We start from the raw sequence: 27,187 nt of genomic DNA on the forward strand, positions 1-27,187 counted from the left end.
TTATCACTTTTATCTTTTGTATTTTTTTTTTTAATCCATCAATCATCTATCTTAATTTATAACACATAAAAAAAGTCATAATTCCTGTAATTGGTATTACTTCAACAATGCTATATTTATTTCCTTTTACGTCGGCTTATATATATATATATATAAATGCATATACGCTTTTTGCACCAAATTTATAAAATATATAAACTTATTAAAAATTGTTTCTTTATACTGAAAAAACGCTTTGAATGTGTTTTTTCCAACTTACTAAAAAACAAAAAAATTCAGGGCATTTATGCGTATTTGCTTATATACATATTGTACACTCATATATGTATATATATGTGCGTTTTTAATGTTTTACTCTTTCTAATCGTATATTTTAAAATTATATTGATGAAATATATCCAGCATTTTCATAAAAATTGACAACACAACACACAAAAAAATAATAATAGTACTAGCACAATATATGTATATATATTATGTATGCACGAATGTGTATTATGTATATGCTTTTCACTTAGCAATTGTTTTTTTAATATCCAATATTTTATTTAAAAACAGCATTTCGATTTAGGGTACTCTTTTTTATTTTTAACTAATATAAAAAAGTAATATCCTAAAAATATTTTTAATAAATTTATTATATTGTGTCCTAATATATGTAATGTAATAGAAATGGTGAACAAGTTCCCCAATTATGCATTTTACGATTAAATTACATCCATACATGTATATTCATATGATGAATTTGAATGTAATAAAAAACATGTATTATATATATATAATAAGCAAGTCATAAAAATATATGTTATAATTATTAATACTTATATATATATATGTATGTATGTATGTATAAATTATTAATTTTTTGTAAGGTATATATTATTTCGTTCTTATTTTCATTTCAAGAATAATTTATTTCATAATATATGTTTTCTTATATATTATTAAATGAGAAATTCGTATTTTGCTTTATATTATATCATTATATTTTATCTTATGTAAAAAATTTAGCACAATATATAAATTTGGGGTATAAAATAAGCATTTTCTTATTAATGTATATTATTGTTTACAAATGTTAAAATGTATATTATACACAAATGCATATATATATATATATAATATATATATATATAATATATTTATATATATATATTATATATTAGTATTTTTTTGGTATTTTTATTTTTTATACTTTTTTTAAGAAACAAAAAAATAATAATAAACTAGTTTCTTATTTCATATATAGTAAGTTATCATTTTTCTTCGAAAAATTCCAAATTTTTATTTCAAAATAATAAAATAACCTGTATATATAAAATTATATAAGTTATATTTATTTATTCATCATATATTCCGAAATGTACATAAAGATATTTGATGCGTATAGAATATTATATTATATATATAATAATATATTATATATTATATATATATTTATATATATGTATAAATATAATATATATATAAGCATTAAATCATATATTAATAAAAAACGTCTTATTTTTCGGTAAATTATATATATGCATTATTTATGTACTTTAACTTTATTTTATTTATTATATATATTTTCCCCCATTTATATTTTAATTTTTTAAACGATATAATAATTTTTTTAGCAATATAAATATATCTAATCCTTAAGATACTACATATTTAAAAATGAAAAAATATATATGAATATATTATGTATTAATCAGTATTTACATTAATAAAAGCAATAGAAAATATAACGATATTATAATGTTATAACTTAAAATCATTACATATCTGTTATAGGAAATAATGTTTATAAGTAGTATATAATGCTCACAAAAATTGTACGCAAGAAATGTAAATTTTCAAAGCTTCTTTTTCCTATTATACATGCATGCATATGTTTTATATACATATAATTATTATGTAATTAGCCACGCCCCAAAACATAATAATAAATATATTCTTATATATAAATCGTCATTTTATAATAAAAATTCTTCAATATATCGTATATAATACAGAATTTCAAGCTTTGATAAAATACTTTGTTTTAAAATTTTATAAAACTCATTTGTGCTAATTTTTTGTATCATTGTAAGTTTTTTGGCCCATGTTCATGAATTTTTCTTATTTTTTTAATTACGTTGTTTACTATTTATTGTAAATAGTACAAAATTAAAAAAAGGTGAAAAAAGTAAAAGATAAATTAAATGAAAAAGATAAAGCATATGAAAAATTATTTAAAAGAAATGGAAGGAAATATAAAAAAAGTGGAAAAATTGGATAATATTATATATATGATAATAAATTTTAAATTTCCTTTACAGTAGTTCATTTTTTATTTTAATACACAAAACACCATTAAGAACATAAAGAGAAGTGCCTCTTTTCATATAAATTATATTTCATGCAAAAAAAAATTATATTTTCTTTTTTATATTAAATAAATATTATAAACAAATATTATACTTAGATATTGATAAAAGAGGAATTATTGAAACAAATGTGTAAAAAATATATTGTGCATGTGGGGCTAGTACTTGTAGGTTGTTTTCCTCTGTGATTCTATTACACATATATATGCATTTATATTTATTATATTTCTTTTCACATATAAATAAGCATTATGAATAGACAACAAAACTAAGTTACTACTTGAATAACCCTTTAAAGCATATATTAAAATATAAATGTTTTATTTTTATTTATGTTAATGTTTACTAATGTTTAATTTATATCAATATGGATTAAAAAATAAATAAAATGATAATAAAAAAAATCGACTTAATTTGTTTTTCTTCTATTTTGGGGTGTAAAAATATAAAATATGAAAAATAAGTAAACGATGTAATTACAAAAAAAACTATAATATTATGTATGTATGCATGTATATATAATTTTCATAAACCCTGATATAATTTAATAAATGGCAAGTCATATAAATTCGATAGCAGTGTACGTGAATTATTCAATAAATACATACAAACATACATAAATGTGTGCATATATGCAAATATACGTATTTATTTACAACACTATCATGAACAATATATTTTTAATTAATACAGAATAGGAAATTATATCCTCAATAATTCTACTTTTCTTTTTTATGAAAATGTTTTTCATAAAGAATCAAAAACAATGCTCTTTAATATGTATGTCATATCTACGTATACACACATGTGTATACTCCGTACCCTTAAAGAGTGGGTATTTATTGAATATTAATCACACAAGCAGAGAAATTGTGTTATTGGTTAGATGGTTAAGCTCGTATAAATTATTTCTATACATTTATTTCCCTTTTAGAGCATATGTAAATAAATTCATGTAGTTTCGTCTGACTGCAGTTCCATTCCAAGTTAAACGCAAAGTAATTGTTTCTATAATACTTGATTATCTGTGTTTATTCCCATTTAGCATTAATAATTTTATTTTTTCTTGTAATATAAGAAAAATATGTCGCTATAAACACAGAAATTATTAAAAATAATAAAAAGAAAATATTAAAACTATTCATAGTATCAAAAGATCCGTTTGGTTGATACGAAGTAAAGTAAAAATAATCACCCCATGAAAAAATAAGTGTTGTTGATTCTAGCATACTTTCATTTGAAACAAAACCTTTTGAATTATATAAAATATTTTTGTGTGTAATAAATATATTTAAATTTTTATAAGTGGGTTCTTTGTTTTCACCAGTTAAATTGATCATAGCGATTTTATTAGTGTCTAGCAAAAGTAATAAATGTTTATTTGTTATTCCTCTTTTTGTTTCTGTAAAAGTAAATGACTTAATATTATGGTCTATGATATAATTTTGTTCCTTTACTATAACATTTTTAACATCAAAAAGATCAACAATTTTTTCTTTTTTTGAACTAATTAAATTAATAAATCCAGGATCTTTTTTATCCAATAATAGTTCAAATGCTTTTATAACATATTTATTTATATTTGCATTATAAAAATGAAGTACAACTATATTTTCATTTATAATTATATGGAATGGTGGTTGTGTGTGTTTATCTAAAGTTTTCGAATGAATCAAAGTTCCAGTGACTCCGTCAATAATATATATAGTATAAGCAATAGAAGAAGTGTTATTATTATGATTTTCAGTTTTTGTAACATATGTTATAATATTATTGTTAATATATTTATAACATATAGAAGCATCTTTGTTTATTTTAATAGGGTAAAAAATATCCTTTTGCTTAGTCAGAGATTTTCCATAAACTTCTATTTGTTCGGCATTCATATTTATAAAATAAGTTTCAATTACTCTTAAATCAATATCATCATTGTTTGTATATTTATTGTTATTATCTGACCCAATTATTCTGTATCCTTGAATAGCTTTTTTTTCACTATTAACAGTATAAAAATAAAATTCTTCATTTTCTAGATCGACTTTTGTTATAGCTCCATTTTGTGATGCTTTCTCTTTTTTATCTACAGCATTTTCAATAGGTATCATTTTTGCTCTTAACATTTGATCTACAACTATTATACTTTTATTATTTCCATTAGTATAAATAAAAAGATTTTGAATTACGAATGAATTTAATTTTCTTTCAAAAATTATATCTGTGGTTAGTATATCAAATATTATTATATGGGATATAGAATTCGTTTTTAAAATAAGTAAAACAGAGTCTTTAGAAAAACTCTTAAACAAGCTTAATTCATTTGATTGGTTTATTGAACCATCTATGCGATTAAAAGTAGTGGCACCATTATCCCCTTTAGACACATTGTTAAGAAATAATATTTTCCCTCCTTGTTCATATTCAGACCAGTTATTTTTATTCAAACTATAGGAACATTGCTTGTTTTTTAAGGATATCATACTATTTACACCTTTGATAGGATTTATATCAATTTTATATAGAATTAATCCAGTATATAAATGTATTGCAAATATAAAATTATTTGATGTCGATACAAGCACAATTGATTTTTTTGCATAGTTTGAACTTTGATCAGTTTCATATTTTTCTATTGCATTTTTAATTAATTTTTCCATCATTTCGTATTTATAATATTTGTTATCGATATTAATAGAATCACTATTATCTTTTGAGCCTATCTTACCATCCTTTTTTAAGCCATTTTTATCATTCCCTTTTGTATCAATAAGAGCTTTTCTTTTTATGCCATTTTGTTCGTTCTTATTAATCAAAATATTTAGCATCTCTAATTTGTCATTAACAGTTAAGTAAAAGAAATTATATGGCACTAATGACAATTGAGTTTTTTTTTTCATTATTTCTTCTATATATGATTTTTTAAATAAACTTATTTTATTTTTTAAATATTTTTCTAATTCTTTCAATATGCTGAATTTGGATATATTTAAATTATTTACACTTTTATTTTTATTATTTTTTAAATGATCAAAATTATAAAAATGCATTTGTTTTACATATGATAAAGCTTCTTCTCTAGTATAATACACATCATTGTTTTTATATACCGAAAAAGAAGAGTCCTGGTAAACACTAAAGAAATAGTTATTTTTATCGTCTTTATCATATATCCCCATAAGTAATTCTCCATGATAATAAACATTGTTTCCTTTGTTCAAAATTGCAATGGTATTATTACTATGTTTTTCTCCATGTTTGTTTTTATTTATAATATTTTGCTCATTTATCAATTTAACAAATATTTTACCTTCTTTATCTTCGCAGTATATTAGATTCTTTTTATTATATTTATCTATATAATATCCTATGAGTTCGTTTTCCTTCTCTTTTTGTTTTATCAATTTTATTATTTTATTATCATCCGCGTTTGTATTTTTGCCAGTTGTATACATGGAAATATATTCATCGTTTCCAAGCTTTATCACAAAATATTCGTCTGTGTTTAAGTTTTCCATTTCATTATCCATAATAAAGTTAGTCTTATCTTGTGTTTCCTCTTCTATTTCTCCATCCTTGTTTTCGTCATTTAGCTTTTGATAATAATAATTATAAATAATGTCGCTATTATTGTTATTTTCCTGGTTTGATAATTCAATAATGTGTATATCCTTTTTATTATATATAACAACTGCATTTTTGTTATTTATTACACTAACATAATTATTAAGTTTATTATTTATTTGAAAGTTAGTAATTTTTTTTTTATGTATAATTTTATTATTTATAGTGTCAAATAAAACTAAATGACAAAACAAATCGCTATCTACATATACCAAAGATAAATTATTATATCCTTTTTTAATAATTTTTGAATAAATTGAATTTATATTATTCTCTTTGAAAACTATTGAACTGATCGAATTATCACTCACATTTCTTATACTTATTCTGTCATTTAATAAAACATATACGTTTTCATCTATAACTATAAAATCGATAACCGTCTCATTTTTGTATTCAAGAATATTTAATAAATAAAGTTCTTCCCCCTTATATACATTAATATATGAATATGTATCTTCATCATTTGGGCAATTATTTTTTTCACTTCCTTGCAAATTTCCATTTGTAATCAATACATATGTATATTTATCATTTGTATGTACCTTTTTTATATCTTCATTTTTTTTATAATTTAATACGTTTTTTAGTATTCCTGCAAAAGGGGAAAAATTTAATATAACAGATAAAAACTTGCAAAAAAAAAAAATAATAAGACAACGGGGTGAAATAGTTCCTCGTATTTAATGACAACGACAGAAATACCATGCATATATAATCATAAAATGATATATGGAAACAAATTTAAAAAATAACAAAGTATTTCATTATTTTGTATATTCTCAAAATTCATAAACATTCTAACCTGTTTTGTAATTTAGCAATCCGATGTTGCTATTAGAACTTGAAACAAGTACATGATCACTTATTAAATTTGGTACTGGTAATACCAAATTTATGTGACCTACTAAAGATGAAATATTTGAATATAGTACATTTTCTGATAATGATAATTTTGATAGAAATGCTATAATAAAGCATATAAAAATACTTAACATTTTTAATACCTTATTTTTTTGAAAGTATTAAAAACACTGTTATTTTTTATCATATTAGCTCAACACGTAAATTGTGAGAATTATATGGAAATGAAAGAATAAGCAAATGGGCAGACAAATATGTACATTACATATATAATGTACGTGATAAGAGATACAACAATATTTTGCAAAAATGCATAAAATATGTAGATTTTAATTAATAATGGCAATTCTTCAGTTGTACAAAAGTCAAAGGTCTAAAAAAAAACTTAGTTAAATGCTCATTATAATGGGGTTATGTATTTTGAAGTATGCTACTATTAATATATATATTTTACATATATGAAAAGTCCCATGTTCCAGATAATTAATGATAATTTTCAAACAAAAAAAAATTTGTTAATTAAAAATAATGTAATAACAATAATCTATTAATATTGTCACTATAACGTAGTATCAATGTAATAATGTTTAAATAATAAAATAAATGCAAATATAAAATATATAAACAAAAATAAACGAAAGCACAAGTTATCGCTTTATTTATAAAAGTATTTCATAAAATTTATTTATACCCCAAATTTTTTTTTTTTTAAATTACAAAATGGTTTATGACTGTGTAGGGTTATAAAATTGCAATACTATTAAAAATAAAAAAGAAAAGAATGTTTTTTTTTATTTTTATTTTTATTTAATTTTTTCCCTAAATTAAGGATTATATGTTTTGGGGAACATTCCCACTACGCTATATTTCCTTTTTATATATATCATTTCTTTTCCCTATTTCTCTTCAATATAATACATGCAAAATTAACAAAATTTAATGTAACATATTATATTGCATTCTTCGAGTTTATTATATCTCGGTATATGCATATTTTAATGTGTGTGTTTTTATTATTATTTTATCACATTCACAAAAAAAAAAAAAATTAAAGAATCTTAAAAATGCGTATTTTAAAAATGAAATGACTTTAAAAAATAGATAAGAATATTTATTTTTCCCTTTAAAAATGACATTTTTTTTGTGTTATAATACGAAAAGGTATTATAAGAATTTGATACATGTAAAACACCCAAATCATTTTTGATTACAATAGTAGCATTATTTTAGTATGGACAATAAAATAAATTGTGAATATGAGATAAAAGGGAAAATTTATAAATTAAATGCACATAAAAAACTATATAAAATAGAAACAGTTGAGCGCAAAAACCCCCCAAAAGAAAAGTGTGATAAAAAAAGAAACTGAATAAAAGGAGGAAATTGCAAAGGGAAATGAAAAGACAAAACAAGTGGAAAATGAATAAATAACATACTATGGGCGTAAAAAATGAAGATGCTAATTTTGTGAGTAACTTAATTGGAAAAAATAAAAATATATATACTAGCCAAAAAAGTGAAACGTGTAAAATGACAAATACTAAGGATGATAATATTAATGAATCACAATCACTCAATGAGGTAAAAAAGAGAACGCTAAATTTTATGATTTCATCTTCTATAATTTTATGCATATTACATCCATTAGATACTATAAAAACAAGAAAGCAAATATACAAAATATATAAAAACTCTTATCCATATTATTATAATAATAAATATAATTTATTTTATATATTTAAAAAAGAAAAAATAGAAAGTTTATATCGTGGTCTAGTAGCTAGCTTAATTACTACAGGTGTTTCTCATGGGGCGTTTCGCTTTATTTATGATACATTAAATTATCATATTTTTCACGGTTTAAATAAAGAAAAGAAGGCTTGTACAAAAGATGAGAACTTTTTGGATGCAAAAAATGTCAATTATCAAGAAAAAAGCAGAAATAGACCAAATACGAATAGTATGAAAAATGAAAATAATGCTGAATTAATAGAAAATAATAAGGTGATGAAAAATATAAACACCAATTATAATAATAATGATGAAATAACCAAAAAAAATAAAAACATGAATTATTACATTCTTACAAGTTGTGTAAGTTCATTAATTGGGGCTTTATTTCTTCATCCTATATGGTTAGTAAAAACTAAAATTGAATGCACAATAAATTTAAATTATAAATTTTTAAATTATAAAGATAGAATTACAAATAAAAGATATCAAATATATAGTCCCAAAAATAAATCATGTTTTTCGAGAACTACTGCACATGTGATTAAACTGTTAAATGCTTCTAATAATATGCAAGGGTATACAAAATTTCCAAAAAACAGTAAAAAAGTGAGATACATTATAAGTAATAATGGAAGCAACAACGGAAATTTCTTTAGGTGGTATAAAAACAATTTCATATATAATAAAAGTACCAAAGTTAGATCTAAATATAATTCACTTTCTTATATTAATAAAAAAATGATAAACACATCTTTTTCAAATTATAGTAAAATAAAAAAATATATTCTGCATAATTACATTTTATACAAATATCATCCTATATCATTCACAGGAAATAGACAAAAAATGGCTAATAATATGATCACCAATTTACGAAAAAAGTTTTATAAAAGATACATATTATATTCAAAAATACCAGTTAATAATAATACAATATTAAGAATATTTAAAAGAGAGGAATGTAAAAATTCTTTGAGCTCTATTTATGTATATAAAAATTATTTCCAATTTATATATAGTATATATAAAAAAGAAAAATTGGCATCATTTTATAAAGGATTTTTAGCTTCCTTATTATTAACACCCCATGTAGCTATTCAATTTTTTACTTATGAATATTTAACGCAATGTATCAGTGCTGAATATATACAAAACTTATTTAAAGGCAGAAATCTTAGTATTGAAGAAAATACTGTATCCAAAATTTTACCATTTATATATGGTGTTATATCAAAATATATTTCTATTATTATTACATATCCTTTATATACAATAAAAATGAGACAACAAGTGCAAATGAAACATTTTGGGTTTTTAAATGTAGTACATAATATTTATAAAACAGAAGGAATTAAAGCTTATTATACAGGAATTACCACACATTTGTTAAGGAACTGTTTACAAAACGGATCCCTTTTTTTTATTTTTGAGTATCTAAATAATGAAAAGTCATGAGCACATTTTTTATTGTGCATACATGCACTTATTGTTTCTCTATTTTTTCCGTTTATGATGCTTTGTTTTTTTTAAACTTATATAATATGTAAAAAATTTAATATAAATATAAGTTACACCTTTATACAATTATAAATATTTTTTTAATGTTTGTTATTAAAATATATTAATTTAAAAAATAAGAATTACAAAAAAAATTATACGCATGGAATACTCTAATGTCATAAAAAATAATAAAATAAATAATAAAATATGGGGCACTAAATAAATAAAAATATATATATAAGAGCTTACACATACGAGATGAAAATAGCTTCGCAATAATAAAAGATTAATTATATTGCGATCCTTTAAAACGGAACAAAAAATATAATTAAGTGTTATGTAAAAACATATTTTCATATGAGGAAGAGGCATAAAAACAGTGAGGAGCAACCATACAATCTTGGATTTTATAATGCCCAATGCTTACAGCCCATCTTTTTTCCTTAATTTTATTCAAATCGTGACTAATAATGTATGCATGCATATAGTAACATTCCCATCGAAATTTATACTATAATGAGAAAAAGGTAAAACATAAAAAAATGGTCTTCACCCAAACGGAAAATAAACGAAAACAAAAAAATTATGTGAAAAAAAGGGTAAAAAAATTATTATGCGTTTGTTCGGATATCGTTATGATCACTACAACTATTATTCTCGTGTTTACTCATTAAATTAGTGGCATGATAAAACGTTTCAAAATTTTGTCTATTTTATGGTATATAAACATATACTTGGCTATTTTCTTCTTTCTGAATATATTCTCGTTCAACTAACAGATCAATTTTTTTCTCGATTGCCTAAATAAAAATTAAAATCGTAAATATGCATATGTTTTTATGGCAATTAAAATTTTTTTTTTCTACTTTCATAAATTTTTTTTTTTGTGTTTGAAGAGAATGCCACGATAAATATTATTCATTTTTACACAGGGGAAATAGATTGCATGTATAAGAAAAGGATATTTGTTAAAAAAAAATGAGAAAATATTCTTTTCCATTTATATATATGCAGATATTTATGAGCACTTGCAGGTATAAGTCGTTGTACAATTTTACAGACATTTTTTATTTTAGATTATACTGACGCATAACTCCTTATTATTACCTGGTTAGATGGAGCAAAAGTGGATAAGACTTTTTTCACATTATCAAAGATTTGATCATAGAACAATCTTTTGTGAGTCTTCATAATACGAACAATAGCTGCTTCGATGGCCATTGTTTTATCATCTTTTGTTTTTTCGTGTTCTTTTGATAATAAAGTCGTAGTTTTTTTTATATAAACATTTTGATTAGTATAAGAAAAGTTTTCATTAACATAAAAATTGGAAGTATCCCAATTTATATTATCATCATCAGAATAAATAATTTTATGATAATATAAAGATGAATGCATATTGTCTTTAAATGTTTTTAAATCGATTTGTAATTCTTCTTTTATAATATCATAATTTATATATTTATATTTATTAAATAATAAAAATATTTCTGCACTTATGAGATTACAATATAAATAATATGAACGATTATTAATAAAATATTTGAATACAACTTCACTCAATTCATATATCCATTCTAATTTTTTATTTTTATTTTCTGTTTTATAGTATTCTGTATATGATAAAATATATTTATTAAAATTTTCACTTAATTTCATTGAGGTCTTTTCTAAAGCAGGCCAATATCCTTTATTTAATATTTTTACAGAAAAAAAGTTGTTTTCATAATTCTCATCGAAATTTGTCAAATTAGGCAAAGATATTCCACCATTACTATTATTTCTACTGATATAATTGTAAAACTTTTCGTTAAGAATTTTATTATTAATAATGTTCTGTATCATACCTCCTAATTTTGAAGTGTATTGTGATCCACATAAAAAATATAAGCTCTCAATAAATTTTTTCTCCACATTTATCGATATATACATATTATTAATTAATCTGTTTGCTAAATAAATTCGATAATATTCGAAAAAACTTTCTTTATTACTTATATAATTGAATATGGCAACAATATCAGACATTTTTTTTATTAAATAATCGGTTTCAATTATATTTGTATCGCATGTGGAATCAGCATCGTCGTTTTCTTTTCGTGTTTTTCTTACATCATTCAGGTTTCCAATATAACCTTCTTTATTGCCAACTTTTCTATAATCATTTTTCAATTCATCAGTATTAATTACAGTTTTCATTTCATGTTTAATATGCTCCCCCTCTTCATTATTTTTGACATAAGGCATCTGTAAATCTGTTTTGTCATTTTTTATCGTCAGAATATTGTCCGCATATAAAACTAACAATTTGACAGTGCTGAAGTATTCATCTTCATGTTCTACAAAACTTTCAAAATAATCCTTTAAACATTCCTTGAAATGTGTGTCAATCTCGTTGTTTGATATATTAACAAATGAAAAATTAAACATGCTATGATAATAATCATGTAATTTTATGAGATCGTGTATATATTCGCATAATATGTATTCATTTTTTTGTTCTGCTATATTGCTATTTTTATTAGACTCATAAGTAGGTGTATCCATATTGTTATTAATAGATATAGATAATGAAATGTATTTTTCCTTTAATTTATTTCCTTCTGTTTTTATATATTCACCTATAATTTTTTTTAAACCGTCTATAGCTTCAGAAAAATAAGAGAACAATATGTAAGTTCTTCTTAAAGAATTTAAATCATTATTTTTTAATAGATTATAAATATTCTCCTTATTATCTAATAATAAATTTAATTTCTCATATATTAATATTCTTACAATAATATTTGTTACTTTTTCACAAGTCTCATCGTTTATTTCTAAAGATTTATTTTTTTCATATTCTTTTTCAATCGAATTTTCAATTAATATAATATAATCATGAAAAGACATTTTTTGGATCCAATTATTTCCTTCTTTATTATAATATATTTCTACATTTTCTAGAATTTTCTTTTCTATATCAGATTCATACATTTTTTCAGCACTTTCTTTATCTAATTCGTTATATAAAAAAACGATATCTCGAAATAATTTTTCATTATCTTTATCATCACTATTTCGCATGCTATCATATATATTGTATATAATACTTTTAATACATTCTCGTGTTTCGTCAAATAATGTTAATTTAAATATATTTTTTGTGTATGCTTTTAGACACAAAGAGCTATTATATTCAACATAATAGCGATCAAGGTAATGTAAAAATTTATTCATCCAATTTGTATAAAAGGAATATTTATACCAAGCATCAATTAATGCCTTTGTTTTTTTTAAATTATCTTCCTCTTTTAACTGTGGTTTTATTTTATTAACAGCATACATAGATAAACTTTCTCCATATTTTCTATATACTTCTTTAGAATAACAAAAAGGAGTTTTCTTTGCACACATGTTATAAACTACTGTATATAATCGAGTGTATTCAGCGGCATTAAATAAATTGTTGTTTATTTCAACTGCATTTTCGTCCAAATATTTCTCAATCTTATCAATTGCTTCTTCCTTTATGATTTTCCATCCACTTTCAAAATTAACGCTCGATATATCCATATTGCTCTTGATCTTTAAACTCACGTATCAGTGTTAATCAGTGTGTATCTTTGGGTACATATATTTTGTGTGTCCACGTTTATATGCGTTTTTATTTTATCAAAACACTTTCAAACCCATATATCTGCATATCATTAGTATTATCCAACTATGATATGCACACTTCGGATTTAACAATTTAAAGCCGATATTTATAATGTTCTTTAGCAGGTATTAAAGAATATCCTAAAATATATATGCAAACAAAAATTTGTAAATGTATTACTAATTAAAAAATATTCAATATAAAAAAAATAATAAAGTACACACATATATTTAAATATTTATCGTAATAATAGAAATGAATAAAAAGACGCTTGCTAGTAATATTTTATAATTAGCATTCTTATGTTTTAAAGAGTATACAGGGGAAAAAACACATATATTTTTATTTCTTTATTCATTTGCTATATTTTAATTGTTTTGCCGTATTTTGTTTTTCTTTTTTTACTCTTTGATTATTCACACAAAATTACTTAAAAATAACTACTTGCAACAAATATTTTAAAATAAAAACAAAGAAAATACTACAAAACATATAAAAATAAATAATAAAATATTTGCAAAAATCATGTGTTTTATTTATTTTTTTAAAGAATTATATATATGCGGGTATTTATATATTATTAATTACACAAATATTCATTATGCACATACATTTGCGCATGTATATTTCTTTAAAGCTTCATTGGGTTTTTAAATGTGTTACGTAAGAATTTTTAAGGTGCTGAGACATATAATAAAGATATAAAATCGTAATATTAATAATAAAATGCTTTATAGTCCAAATAAAAATAAAGCAAACTCACCCATATAAAAAAATATTCCAAATACCTCTAAAAAAAATTTATTTTGATAAAAGGAGAAAAATGATATGTATGATGCTACCATATTCCTACAGTTAGTACCTCCTCTTCAGTGAAATACAACTGTGTTTATTTGAATACCTCAAACAGCATAGTATAAATTATGCCTTATCAGTGAATATATACAAGATGTATTTTTTTTCATTATAATATAAAATTCATATTTTAAAGGAACTTCATATGAATATATATACTCTGTCTTGTTTATCATCTGCTCAAAACCCTTCTACAAATGAACAGAAAACCATACTACGAACTTTGGTACTGTTATGAATCCATGTTTAAGAAAACATAAATATGTGTAAGCAATTTTAAAAATATAATAAGGTTTTTACTACTGTTTAATGTTTTTACAATAGTATTTTATTTATTGTAAACAATTTTAATGTTTATATAACCATAATTTTGATATTTATAGGTGCTATAATTTTTTGATCATTTCAATTTTAATGAAAGTAAAATGTTGCTATATTTAATCCTTTCGTTCAATATGAAATTTTTTGCATTGTTATTATTATTGCAATTATTATATATGCATATAAATATATATATATATCATTACATATATAAGTTGTACCTTTAAAACATTTCATTGATATTTTTGTCTTTTTTTTGTTAATTTGGGCAATTATAATTATTTAAGTTTTGAATAATCTATAAAAAATAATAAATAATGAAACAATGGAACGCCGAAAATATTATGAAAGAAGCGCTGTATTTAAATCAAACTATTTTTTTAATTTGTAAAATGTATAAACATAAGAAATATAATAAGTATTTATATATATGTATAGTATGTTATACATTTTGTGATTTATCTTTTCATAAATATTTGTGCATTCCTATGGATGATGGTATAATATGCAACAACATTTTACATGTGTTATTACATGGTTGTTACTTTGTTCTTCCATCAATCATACTTCGAAAAAAATTACCAATATTTCACCATAAAAAAAAAGGAAATAAAAGGGGAAAAACAAAAATATTATACTTTTCATAATGAAACGTGCACATATTATGCATGCATACATTAATTCGCATATAAATACATAATGTGTATGCATGCGAAAACATATATATTATATTATCTGATTTGATATAAAATGTTGCACATATAAATACACAATGTGTATGTATGCGAAAGCATATATATATTATATTATATGATTTATTATCAATTTTTTATTATCCCATTTTGGCAATATGTTATAATTATATATAGACATGTTGTATACATCGATTTATATATAATTTATGCAAAAAACGTGTGTTGTATCCCTAAAAAAATGTCTGAAACATCAACGTGCCCTCTTAACAATTTCTTTGAAATAGATGATGAAAATGATTTAGATGAATTAAAACCTAAAGATACAGATTTATATAGAGAAAGTTTTTTAACATATATTTATAAGCAATTTGAATTTTGCTGTACTAATTTTTTTGATGAATTTGAAGAAAAAAAAAAAATAAAAAATAATACAAAAAGGAATTATTTACAAGATTATATCAAAAAAAATAAAGTTTCTGAATTCAATGTCTTTGATAAAATAATTAAAAGAAATGAGGACATAATAAACGAAGTGCCTTTGGATTCGAAGTATTTTAGCCCACATGTAACATAGTGATTAAAAAAAATATTTCATTTTGTTTTTGTTTCTATATCTGTGTTTACTATTTTATCAGCTTTTCTTCTTCAATTATTTTTTTCATATTATTTTTTATTTTTCCCCATTTTAAAGGCCGACTGGTGTGAGTGTGCACATGAATTAGACATAGAACTAAAAGAGAAAGAAGTGGAATTCTGTATTTTTAACTTCTTTTTAAAAATGTATAGATCTGAACCAAGAGACAAAGATTTAATTTTATCTACTATTTTAGAATGTTTAGATAATAAAAAAAATTTTAAAAAAAAATACAATGCCATGAAGAGCAAAATGAACTTTTTAAAAGAAATAAAAAGTATTGAAACAAGTAATTTTAAAGAGACTATAAACGAATTAATTAATACGATCGAAAGTACAGATTTTATTCATGTTAACGATAATGAAAATTTTTATTTTAAATTATATATTATAATAAAAATTAAATATCAATATGGTATTTATATATTTAATTGTGACGAAACATATGACATTATAGTAATAGATTTTAATACTTATAATGATAACAAGCCAAAAATATTGAGTTTTTTTACTCTCAGAAAATTCATATCATTTTTAAATAGTATACACTCAATTCATTTTAGTGATAAAAATGTACATGACTCATTTCCTATTTTTTTTTATGAATCTAAAGAATGCTATACCCTGTCTCATAAACATTTATCCCTCAAGTCGTATATTAACAAAATACAAAGAACAAAGTTTGAGACAAGCAATATTTCAAGTGATCATGAAAGTGTAGAAACATATAAAAATCAGGATAGTTACGTATCTGAAACAAAACAAAATTAGTATCACAAAAAATGGATGATTCCCCTCTCTACAATATATGAGAATAATCTTATACATAAATATGCATAATGCATATACGGATGTGTTAAATTTAAAAAGAAAAAGGAGATTATATAAGAAGTGTGCTTATTCATGGATATGATTAAATAATAAAATATCACATGCAACTTCTATTACTATATCCCCTATACATTATCCATTGAAATCGTTTATTTTTTTTTACCCTTAATGATAGTCTCATTTATTTAATTTTGTGAGGGATAATTTAACTCATTCATTTTTATATTAACTATATTTTTAAGTAATATAAGTATTAATATAATACTACTAAAATAGATATATATCGAGATGAAAACACCGAAAAAGTTAAAATTAATTTACTAATTATGAGAATATATGATTTTCTTCAATAAGTGCATATTTATTCCGTTTGGTGCAATTTTTTCATCATATCTAAAACACATCTAGTTTCAAAAACATCATGAACTCTTATCATTTCAACTTTTTTATCAAAGCAATATGATGCAATGGCTAATCCACCTGTATATGAAAAAAAATGTGTAAGTAATTAAGAATATTATAATGCTAATATATACATATGGTTGAAATCAAATGTGCATACGACTTGAGATAATTAAGGCAGATATATAAGCTCGTCTACCACAAAAATGTATTAATTTATGTATATACAAAAGCACAGAACATAATAAAAGTACCTAGTATATTTTTTTGATAAAGATACTGATCTTTGTCCTTTCTTATATTCCTAACTGTAAACGTGTTTTTACCAGATTCATCATTTTGAATATTTTCATTTTCAGCAATAGTATTAGGACATATTTCAGCGCAAGTTTGTTCCAAAGTATGAGATATAAATCTCTTCCTTGAATATCCAATAAAAAGAGGATAATCATCGTAAACCTGAATGTTTTGTAATAATTTAATGGATTGATCATGCTTCTTTGCAAAACCTAAACCTATATCTAATATAATTCTATATCTAGGTATACCATTTAAAGTTAAAAAATTTAATCTATCCTCTAAATACTTTTTAATATCATATACAACATCATCATATTGTGTTAACATATCCATAGTATGTGGATTTCCTCTTTTATGCATTAAAACAACACTATAATATTTATTTTTCTTCTTTAATAATTTAATTATTTTTGGATCATTTGTACATGCACTTATATCATTAAGTATATCAACTAAATTTTTTTCAACACATTCTTTGAATAAATCATAGTTCATGGTATCTATACTTATAGGCGGTTTATAAATAGTTGATGTTTTTTTTTGTAAAGATAGGTCATTTTTATTCAATTTATCCTTCTGTTTCTCCATTCCATTTTCACGAATTTGTAACATTTTATTCCACTCTTGTTCAAATAATTCTAGTACAGGAATTACCAAATCACGTTCTTTAATTTCTGGATTATGAGAAACAAAAGGAGCAGAGGATTCACCACCTATGTCTATAATATCTACACCTTCATTTATCATTTGAAACATTCTGTGTACAGCAATATTCGGTTTAACAAATAAGCCACCATCCGAAAAAGAATTATAATTGGTATTTAATATGCCAACTATATTTGTTTTTTCTTTTAAATACAATACTTCATTTTTTAGAACATATAATCGCTTGTTATATTTTTTGATACATGTATTATATAATTTTGAAAAGCTAGTAATAAATTCTTCATATAATTTATTTATTGTTTCTTTTAAAACATTATGCTTATAATTTGGTATAACATCATTTAAACATAACAATATACTATATCTATGTTTTGTATATACATGAGGAATAGAAAGAAATTTTATATTATCCTTTATTTGCTCAATAGCTATTGACCATTTATTACAATTATCACTACTATTATTGTCATATTCTATATTGATATATTTACACATAATTGCATATAAATCATTTGTTGTTAAATTTATATTTTTTTCAAAAATAGTATAATTATTAAAAAATAATATATCTATGTCTATCAATCGGTTTTCAAATTTTTCAACCTCCTTAGAATTTTTTCTTTTCATTAGGTATTCTATATATTTTAATATTACTAATAAGTTTAATGGATCATCAATGAAACATTTAAAAACTGCAACTAAATTATAAAAATAACTCGTGTAGTATTTATTTTTATGTTTTTCTAAATTAATTTTCATTATTTCATCATTTTCCTTTATTATATTACTAGTTTCAGTTTCATAATTTTCAGCACTAATCTGTTTTACTTTATTTTCAAATAAATCTTTATTATTTAAAAATCTTTCATATTCTTCACACTGTGAAACTAAATTTTCTTCATCTTGAAAAACATTCTCATATTTCGACTTTTCAAGACCCTTTACCAAATCGTTTAAACTACTTACATCATAAGGCTCATCTTCTCCTCTTATATTTTTCGGTATATCACTTTTGTCGAGTACAACATACTCCGGGACAGTTTCGTACATATACGAAGTATTTATTATTTTTCCTGTAAATTTATAAAAATAATAAAAATAAGAAAAGATGGAAAACATATAATATTTACATCCATATATGCATTTCCCCATAGGAAAATAACTTATTAAGCTTATGCTCATATACACATAGGTGGATCCCACAAATATGTAGTTATGTAACTAATTTAATGAATTCATTTGCTCAATCTGCATGGCTTATGAATGTCATTTAATTATTATTTGTTTGTTTATTTTTATCTAACCTATATACTTCTCAGTAAGATATAATGCTGTTTCTAAAATTGTTACCGCATTTGTTTTGTCAGTTGTTCCAAAATTTAAAACAATAATATTCCCTTTGTTATTTTCCTTACATTTATTAGACTCTTCTATAATATCCATTTTTTTTTAGTTTCTATTATTTATTTTATATTTTTCATGAAACATTACCGCCGCAATTATAATACTATTACCTTAGTATTATTATTTTTTTATTTTTTTTCACTCTATTTGAATAATTTTGTTTTTTTTTCGAAGTTATTGAAATGTTTCAAAAATCACGATGTTGCTATAATTAGATATGCATGTGATATTTTCTCTAATATATATATTTTCTAGTAATTTAAAACAAAATTAATTATTATTTTAGAAAATAAAAAATTACATTAACAAATCAATAATAATATTTTTTTTACCATTTTCGAATTTTTTTTTATACATAAATGCTTAAAATGGGATCGACATCGAAATACACTATTATTTGGGGTGTTATAATTTTGTTTTTTTTTAATTGTGAAATTATGTTGTAAATTATATTATTTTTTAATTTAAATTCAATAAATATGTGGGAATTACAAAACATTAAATTAATAGTATATATTTTCCATATAAAAAATAAAATTATATAATTTAACCTGTATTATCTAATTTAAGGAGTAAGAACTGTGATTATATTATTTTATTGTTATATATTTTTGAGTTTGTTACGAATAAGTGGATATATAAATATTCATCCTCGTTTTTTATACTAATCATATATACACATCGTAGTACCTTAAATATAATATAAATATATTTAATATCAGAAACAAGATGGATAACATATTGTATGATCTATACAAATCATGCTGCAATTTTAAGACTATACACAATATAAATACTTTTGTAAAAAATAAGTAAACATCAAATTATAAGATAACCATTAAAAATGATTTATGTACATAACAAAAATTACAGTGCATGTGTTAGCCAAAATTTATTTGTTTTTATATTATTTTAATGTTAAAAATTGTATTCATGTATCCACATAAGAAATTAATTTATCTGTTATTGCAGCAAAGACAAACTAAATAACGAAGAGCTAAAAATACTTAACGAAAATAAGTATCTATCTCATTCAATTTCAATTGTAGCAGCTTTAAGTAAGCATACAAAAAGACATACTACTAATTTGTGTAACAATATCCAAATTATTCATAATTTATATGGGTATATGCATGTTATTCATATAAACATATTTGTATATCTGTATTATACACGTGTGTATTATTATTTTTTTAAGGTATCCAATCTGCTTTTTACAGGCTCAGGAGATTAAAACTTTTTATTTATAGGTTATTACCAATATATATGCTTAAGATTTTAAAAAGTAGCTTTATATTATTATTATTATTTTTAAATAAGTTATATTTTCTCATTTTCTACACTTTATAGGAAAACGATACCCCATGTTTGTGGATTATTATGTAAATGAAATTTTTAAATAAAAATGTGCATATAATATACACATTTTTGAAGCGTTGATGCATTATATATAAATTGTTTGCTTTGACTTAGATATTCTTATAATATTTATAAACTTAAGGAGGTGAATACACATACATAAATTTTTTTTATGCAGCTTCTTGTTTCTACTTGTACTTACATAATTTATATATAAGCCGAAATAATATTAGTAAACTAATAATCTTGGCAGAAAAAGATACGCATAATACAGGGATTGGGCACATTATTAAAGACATGTTAAAATATTAAAAGCACATAAAGATATGAAACTATATATTCTTCTATTTTCTACATATATAACGACCTTTATGTATTATCACTTTTTGGTTTATCTTATTATTTCATTATTCTACTTATTTTGTCCTGATAGGTATAAAGAGCAAGACGAAGATGACTACATACTTTTAAGGAATAAAAAATTTTAAAAATGTTCTCAAGAATTACATTTAATGAGTAGAACATTTCTTTTTTGTATAGTTGAACACATAATTTTTCGGTAGATAAAAGCGATAATATCATCTACGCCACTTTTTTTCGTTTTGTTTATTTTTTATTAATTAATATATAAATTTAATTATACAATTTATTGTTTTTTAAATATACACATTTAATTTTACACGTAATTAAATAATAAAAATTTTAACATATTTTTATATATGCATATATAAAAAAAATTTAAATGCGTAAAGCATACAAAATAAGTAAAATGTATAAAACACATAATACATAAAATATGTATAGAACGTGATATAATATACCGAGGTTTATTGCTATTATTTTCGACTATATAATATATATATATACATAAATATAATTTTTTTTGTACAAAAAGCCTTGGCTAAAATGAGCATATATAATTTAAAAACATTCATTTAATTTATACACATATGTACCACCACATTGTTGTATATTTTTTTTAATATATACATGTGGCTAATCTACACACATGTGTTTTATATGTATATATATATAACGCCTTTATAAAAAATGAAGACATCCTCAAAATATATAGTACATAATATGTACACATATATATAACACGCATAAATACATAAATATTAATACATAAAAATTATAATATATATACAATGATTATTTTTGAAAAAAAAAATAATATAAATATATATATGAAAATTCGAATTTACTTCCATTACTCTTTGCTTTTATAGTAAATTTTTCCCTTAAAATTTTTATATGGGTTTTTAATATGTATTCTTTTGTAATATTGAATTTATGTATCTCATTTAGTTTCTGTAATTTATTATTTCTATATCTTTTATTTGGTATATTTTTTAACTATTCTCAATTTACAAATGTACTAATGTTCATTTGTTATATACTTGGGATTATATCCACTCAAAAATATAAGGAAAAAATATACAATATAAAAAGCTATTTAATGGTGTATATAAATTAACCATTTTGAATGATTTCGAATTCAGAAAGATATTTATAATTCTACTAAAGACAAAGATCATTCAAAAGTGGATCAAAATTTTGTTTCAAATTTTTTCTCTATATATATATGTTTTTTTACTTCGTGTAATTACCATCCGTCATTGTTGTTATTATCGTCGGCAATTGGAAAATTTCCTCTTTGAAATTTTTGATCATCAAATCTTTTGTTATAATTGTTAAATTTTTGATTGTTAAATGGGTTTGCATTACCAGAATAATTATTAAATGCATTGTTATTGTTATTATTTGGGTATATTCGATTATTTGAAAAATCTCCATCATTATTTCCATTAATGTGATTTTTATTATTATATGAATTATTAGTATTAAATGCTGAATATTGATTATAAGAATTGTTATTATTAAATGGGCTGTTATTGTCATTGCTCATGTTAGCATTATTATAATTAAAATTCTGGTTTTGATTAAAATTGTGATTAAAATTATTATAGCCGCTATTGTTGTATCTTCCATTGTTGAAATCTCCTCCATTATTGTTATTGTTGTATCGACCGAAATTTCCCTTTCCGCCTCCGCCTCTCATAGATCTATATTTATTATAATTTCTATTTGACTTAGCGCTAGCTGTATATCTCATTACTAAATTTAAAAACCAACGTGGTATTTCTTGATTACATTCTTCTAGTGTGGCTAACAAATCCTTAAATATATTTTTGTTGTCATCATTTACAAATGATGTTGCTATACCTATATTTCCAGCTCTACCTGTTCTACCAATTCTATGTATATAATCATCGATATTGCTTGGAAGGTCAAAATTGATTACATGTTTAATATTAGATATATCGAGACCTCTAGCAGCTACATCTGTTGCTACTAATATATTTTTAACTCCTCTTTTGAATAACTCCAAAGCCCTTTCTCTTTCATCTTGGCTTTTATCTCCATGTATACAAACGGCATTTAATTTTTGGTTATTTAAAAATCTTTCAATAATATCTGCCTTTCTTTTCGTTTCGACGAATATAATTGTTAAACCATTACTATTTTCTGATAACAATTTAAGTAGAAAACTACATTTGTTTTCTTCTTCACTGTATACAAGATTTTGTTTAATATATTCATTGGTACTTCCAACTTTTCCTACTAGTAAAAATGTGTAATTACATAGATAATCTTTAGCTAATACTTGGATTTCTTTTCTGAATGTTGCACTAAACATAATTGTTTGCCTTTTTACTATTTCATTGGTATATTTTTTGTATTCCATTTTATTTTCACCCATATATGAATCATTATCATTTCCTGGCATATCATAATCATTGACTATACTTTTAATTTGTGGAGAAAAACCCATATCTAACATTCTATCAGCTTCATCTAATACTAAAAATGATGTAAGGAATAACCGTATTTTTCCTTTTTCTAAAATGTCATTTAATCGCCCTGGTGTTGCAACTATAATATCAGCTCCTTTATCTAAATTAGATAATTGTGTTTTAATATTACTACCACCATATAATACAACTGATTTTATTCCTGTTTCAAAACAAAATTTTTTAGAATCATAAAATATTTGTACAGCCAATTCTCTAGTAGGTGCCAATATTAAACATATGGGTAAACATACTCTATTATAATAGTAGTTAGAATTCTTATTATTATCTTCGTAAAATGTATGTTTAGGAGGATCATTTAATAACATATGATTAATAATAGGTAATAAATATCCAGCAGTTTTACCACTACCTGTTTGAGCAACACCTATTAAATCGTGTTTATTCATAATTATGCTTAAACTATACTTTTGAATAGGTGTTGTTTTGTCATAGTGTACTTTTTTAATATTAGATAATAACAATTCATTTAAATTTAAATAAGAATCTGTAAATGATTCAATTGGTATTATATTATCACTATTGTATCCTTTTATTTCGACTGGTATAGTATCATATAATTCAAAGTTAACACCTTTTTCAATTTTCACATTTGAATATATCTCATCTTCTTTTTCTGGATAATATCTTCTATTATCTCTATTAGCCCAAGCTGTTTTGGGAATATTATAATGTCTGTTATTAAATCCGAAATGTCCTCTTCCACCTCCTTCGCCGTTATTTCCTGAATTCTTATTGTAATTCATTCTGTTAAAATTATTTCTATTCATTCCCCCTTGATTTCTTAGCATAGGTGGTTTATATTTTAGTTTATCACCTTTGAAATTGTTATTTCCACTATTGTTAGCACCAGAATTATTATTATCGTTATTTTTGTATATATCTTCTTCGTTATTCATATCATTACTATTGTTTCCTGACATTGTATTATGAGAAATCGATCCAATTCTCATTTTATTTTTTTCTAAGTTATTCCCCATAAAATGGTTGAGGCCTCCAGATTTCTTCTGTTGATTCTGCATACCAACTTTATTTTTTTGGTTTCCATTTTCATTATTAAAATTTTTATTTCCAAATTTCTTTTTATAATTTTCTTGATTTCCATTAGAATTGTTATTACCACTTCTGTTTCTTCCATCACTAATTCTGTTTCGATTATTCTGATTATTATTATCGTTCATTCCATAACATTCATTCTCCATATTTCCATCATATACATTCCTAGCATTAGAAACGTTAGTAACATTTGGCATCATATTATTATCTACTTCTCTTTTATTTCTTATATGGTTATATCCCTGTGTGTTTGAACTTTCTTCTATATCTATGCATTCTTTCTTACTAAATCCTTGATCTTCGTTCGTATTATTTTCGTAATTATTATTCCTTACATAATTGTTTCTGTCGTCTTCACTTTTTCTAAAAGTGCCATTACTTATATTATTATTGTAATTCATATTTTTAAACTATATTCGTGTTGATAAAATATGTCTTTTATGCTTATATATATATATATATATATATATATTCTTATTTTCTATTACAATACTATTATAATTTTATGTATTTTTTACTATATTATTGTTATTTTTCAATGTGTTCTAAATACAGCAATTAATAAATTGAAACTCCAGGAATCCCCCCGAAAAAAAACAGTTTATAACGTTTTAATTGAATTTAGATACTTCTACTATATTAATAAAATAATATTGTGGATATAATAATTATATGATTATTTTTTTTAATGTAAGTTATAAAAAAACTATATCATTAAATTTGTGCACATATTTATACAAATATAAACATGTAACTTTCTTTACAAATATGTGTCTCTGTTTTTGAAAGTTACTGCTATTATTAATGTGATAACAATTCCCTTATTTTAATGCTATAGTTTTTTATAATGTAAATTATTTTATATACTCTGTTTCTGTCCTTTGTTTTTACACTAATGTGTGATTTATTATGTTTGTATATTTTAAATTGTGTGTGTTTTTCTGATTGGTTCTACCTAAATATATATATAATTATTTATTTTTTAAATAAATTTTATTTAAATATTAATTTAGTTATTTTTGTTTAATTGTTGTTACACACATAAAATGCCTTTTGTTGTATTTATAATACCTTTCTTGGGAGTATTATATATATATTCTTCCTTTTATAGGTAAATTTTGTTAACAATTTTGTTGTGTTTATATATTTTTGTTTGGATATTCAGATTTATTTTATACAAACATTAATATTTAATATAAGGGATAATATTTTCGAGCATATATGTAGAATATATAATTAAATAAACAACTGCTTTTGCAAATGGGTATGGGGGGCACGCGCAAAAAAGGATAAGTTTGTTAAAACTCTTATAAAAATGTCAACATTTATATAAATATTATTAGTAACATGTTAATGTAGAATTTGTTTACGATTAATTTGTTTTTATTTAATGATATCTAATAAGTGAGGTACCATTATTATACCCATCCTTAATGATAATTTGTGTATATTGTCATAAGTACATAATACAAGCTATATAAATAAAATTATTTGCTTATTTATTTAATTAATATATTTATATACCTTTGTTATTTTTTGCATAAAATATTAATTATGAAATTAATTTCCAAAAATATTCGTATTAAATACGAAGAGTGAAATATAGAAAAATACCAAATATATAATATAATGGATTATATATGAAATATATAATATATAATATATAATAAAGAAATATAATGAAAAATATTTCAAGCAAATTGAAGAATATATATAATAAAAAATTATATAATGATTATAAAAAAATTGCAACTATATCTTACATTTTTCTTAAAAATTAAAAAATATATTTTTACTTATATATTGATATAAAAATAAATGTAAACATATTTTGTAGAATATACGTTTTAAATAAATTATATAATAAAATTCGCAGTATAATATTTTTTAAGAAAAGGCGTATCCATATACATTATTATATGTAAATATTATAAGCATAGTACATAAATTTGGGGTATATATCCATACATTAAATAATTAAGCATTTTACATATATATTATATTATTGTTGGATTGTTGGGTAACACGAAATAATAAAAAATGCGTTATTTTTTATTCATACTACATAATACTTT

At 22.2% G+C, this 27,187-nt stretch overlaps 7 protein-coding genes across 7 annotated transcripts; 3 read left to right on the forward strand and 4 right to left on the reverse strand.

Annotated features, from left to right (window-relative positions):
- Positions 1 to 3,385: 3,385 nt before the first annotated feature.
- Positions 3,386 to 6,970, reverse strand: PY17X_1428400 (ER membrane protein complex subunit 1, putative; the record flags this gene model as incomplete). The annotated part of the gene is made up of 2 exons (XM_723804.2): positions 3,386 to 6,567; positions 6,778 to 6,970. The coding sequence occupies 2 exons, from the start codon at positions 6,968 to 6,970 to the stop codon at positions 3,386 to 3,388; spliced, it is 3,375 nt and encodes a 1,124-aa protein (XP_728897.2).
- Positions 6,971 to 8,366: 1,396 nt separating this feature from the next.
- PY17X_1428500 (uncharacterized protein) lies at positions 8,367 to 10,025 on the forward strand (the record flags this gene model as incomplete). The annotated part of the gene is made up of 1 exon (XM_723803.2): positions 8,367 to 10,025. The coding sequence occupies one exon, from the start codon at positions 8,367 to 8,369 to the stop codon at positions 10,023 to 10,025; it is 1,659 nt and encodes a 552-aa protein (XP_728896.2).
- Positions 10,026 to 10,783: 758 nt separating this feature from the next.
- PY17X_1428600 (cullin-1, putative) lies at positions 10,784 to 13,625 on the reverse strand (the record flags this gene model as incomplete). The annotated part of the gene is made up of 2 exons (XM_022957535.1): positions 10,784 to 10,870; positions 11,178 to 13,625. The coding sequence occupies 2 exons, from the start codon at positions 13,623 to 13,625 to the stop codon at positions 10,784 to 10,786; spliced, it is 2,535 nt and encodes an 844-aa protein (XP_022812909.1).
- Positions 13,626 to 15,819: 2,194 nt separating this feature from the next.
- PY17X_1428700 (conserved Plasmodium protein, unknown function) lies at positions 15,820 to 16,986 on the forward strand (the record flags this gene model as incomplete). The annotated part of the gene is made up of 2 exons (XM_022957536.1): positions 15,820 to 16,146; positions 16,273 to 16,986. The coding sequence occupies 2 exons, from the start codon at positions 15,820 to 15,822 to the stop codon at positions 16,984 to 16,986; spliced, it is 1,041 nt and encodes a 346-aa protein (XP_022812910.1).
- Positions 16,987 to 17,407: 421 nt separating this feature from the next.
- Positions 17,408 to 19,857, reverse strand: PY17X_1428800 (hydroxymethyldihydropterin pyrophosphokinase-dihydropteroate synthase, putative; the record flags this gene model as incomplete). Its single annotated transcript, XM_022957537.1, has 3 exons — positions 17,408 to 17,526; positions 17,703 to 19,487; positions 19,719 to 19,857. The coding sequence occupies 3 exons, from the start codon at positions 19,855 to 19,857 to the stop codon at positions 17,408 to 17,410; spliced, it is 2,043 nt and encodes a 680-aa protein (XP_022812911.1).
- Positions 19,858 to 20,547: 690 nt separating this feature from the next.
- On the forward strand, positions 20,548 to 21,665 carry PY17X_1428900 (conserved Plasmodium protein, unknown function; the record flags this gene model as incomplete). The annotated part of the gene is made up of 6 exons (XM_022957538.1): positions 20,548 to 20,630; positions 20,791 to 20,876; positions 21,017 to 21,068; positions 21,169 to 21,200; positions 21,356 to 21,476; positions 21,611 to 21,665. 6 exons carry the CDS (start codon positions 20,548 to 20,550, stop codon positions 21,663 to 21,665), a joined length of 429 nt encoding a protein of 142 aa, XP_022812912.1.
- Positions 21,666 to 22,786: 1,121 nt separating this feature from the next.
- Positions 22,787 to 25,513, reverse strand: PY17X_1429000 (uncharacterized protein; the record flags this gene model as incomplete). The annotated part of the gene is made up of 1 exon (XM_725001.2): positions 22,787 to 25,513. One exon carries the CDS (start codon positions 25,511 to 25,513, stop codon positions 22,787 to 22,789), a length of 2,727 nt encoding a protein of 908 aa, XP_730094.2.
- Positions 25,514 to 27,187: the final 1,674 nt, after the last annotated feature.

This window comes from Plasmodium yoelii, assembly GCF_900002385.2.
Source record: "Plasmodium yoelii strain 17X genome assembly, chromosome: 14".
In the NCBI taxonomy this organism is placed as follows: Eukaryota; Apicomplexa; class Aconoidasida; order Haemosporida; family Plasmodiidae; genus Plasmodium; species Plasmodium yoelii.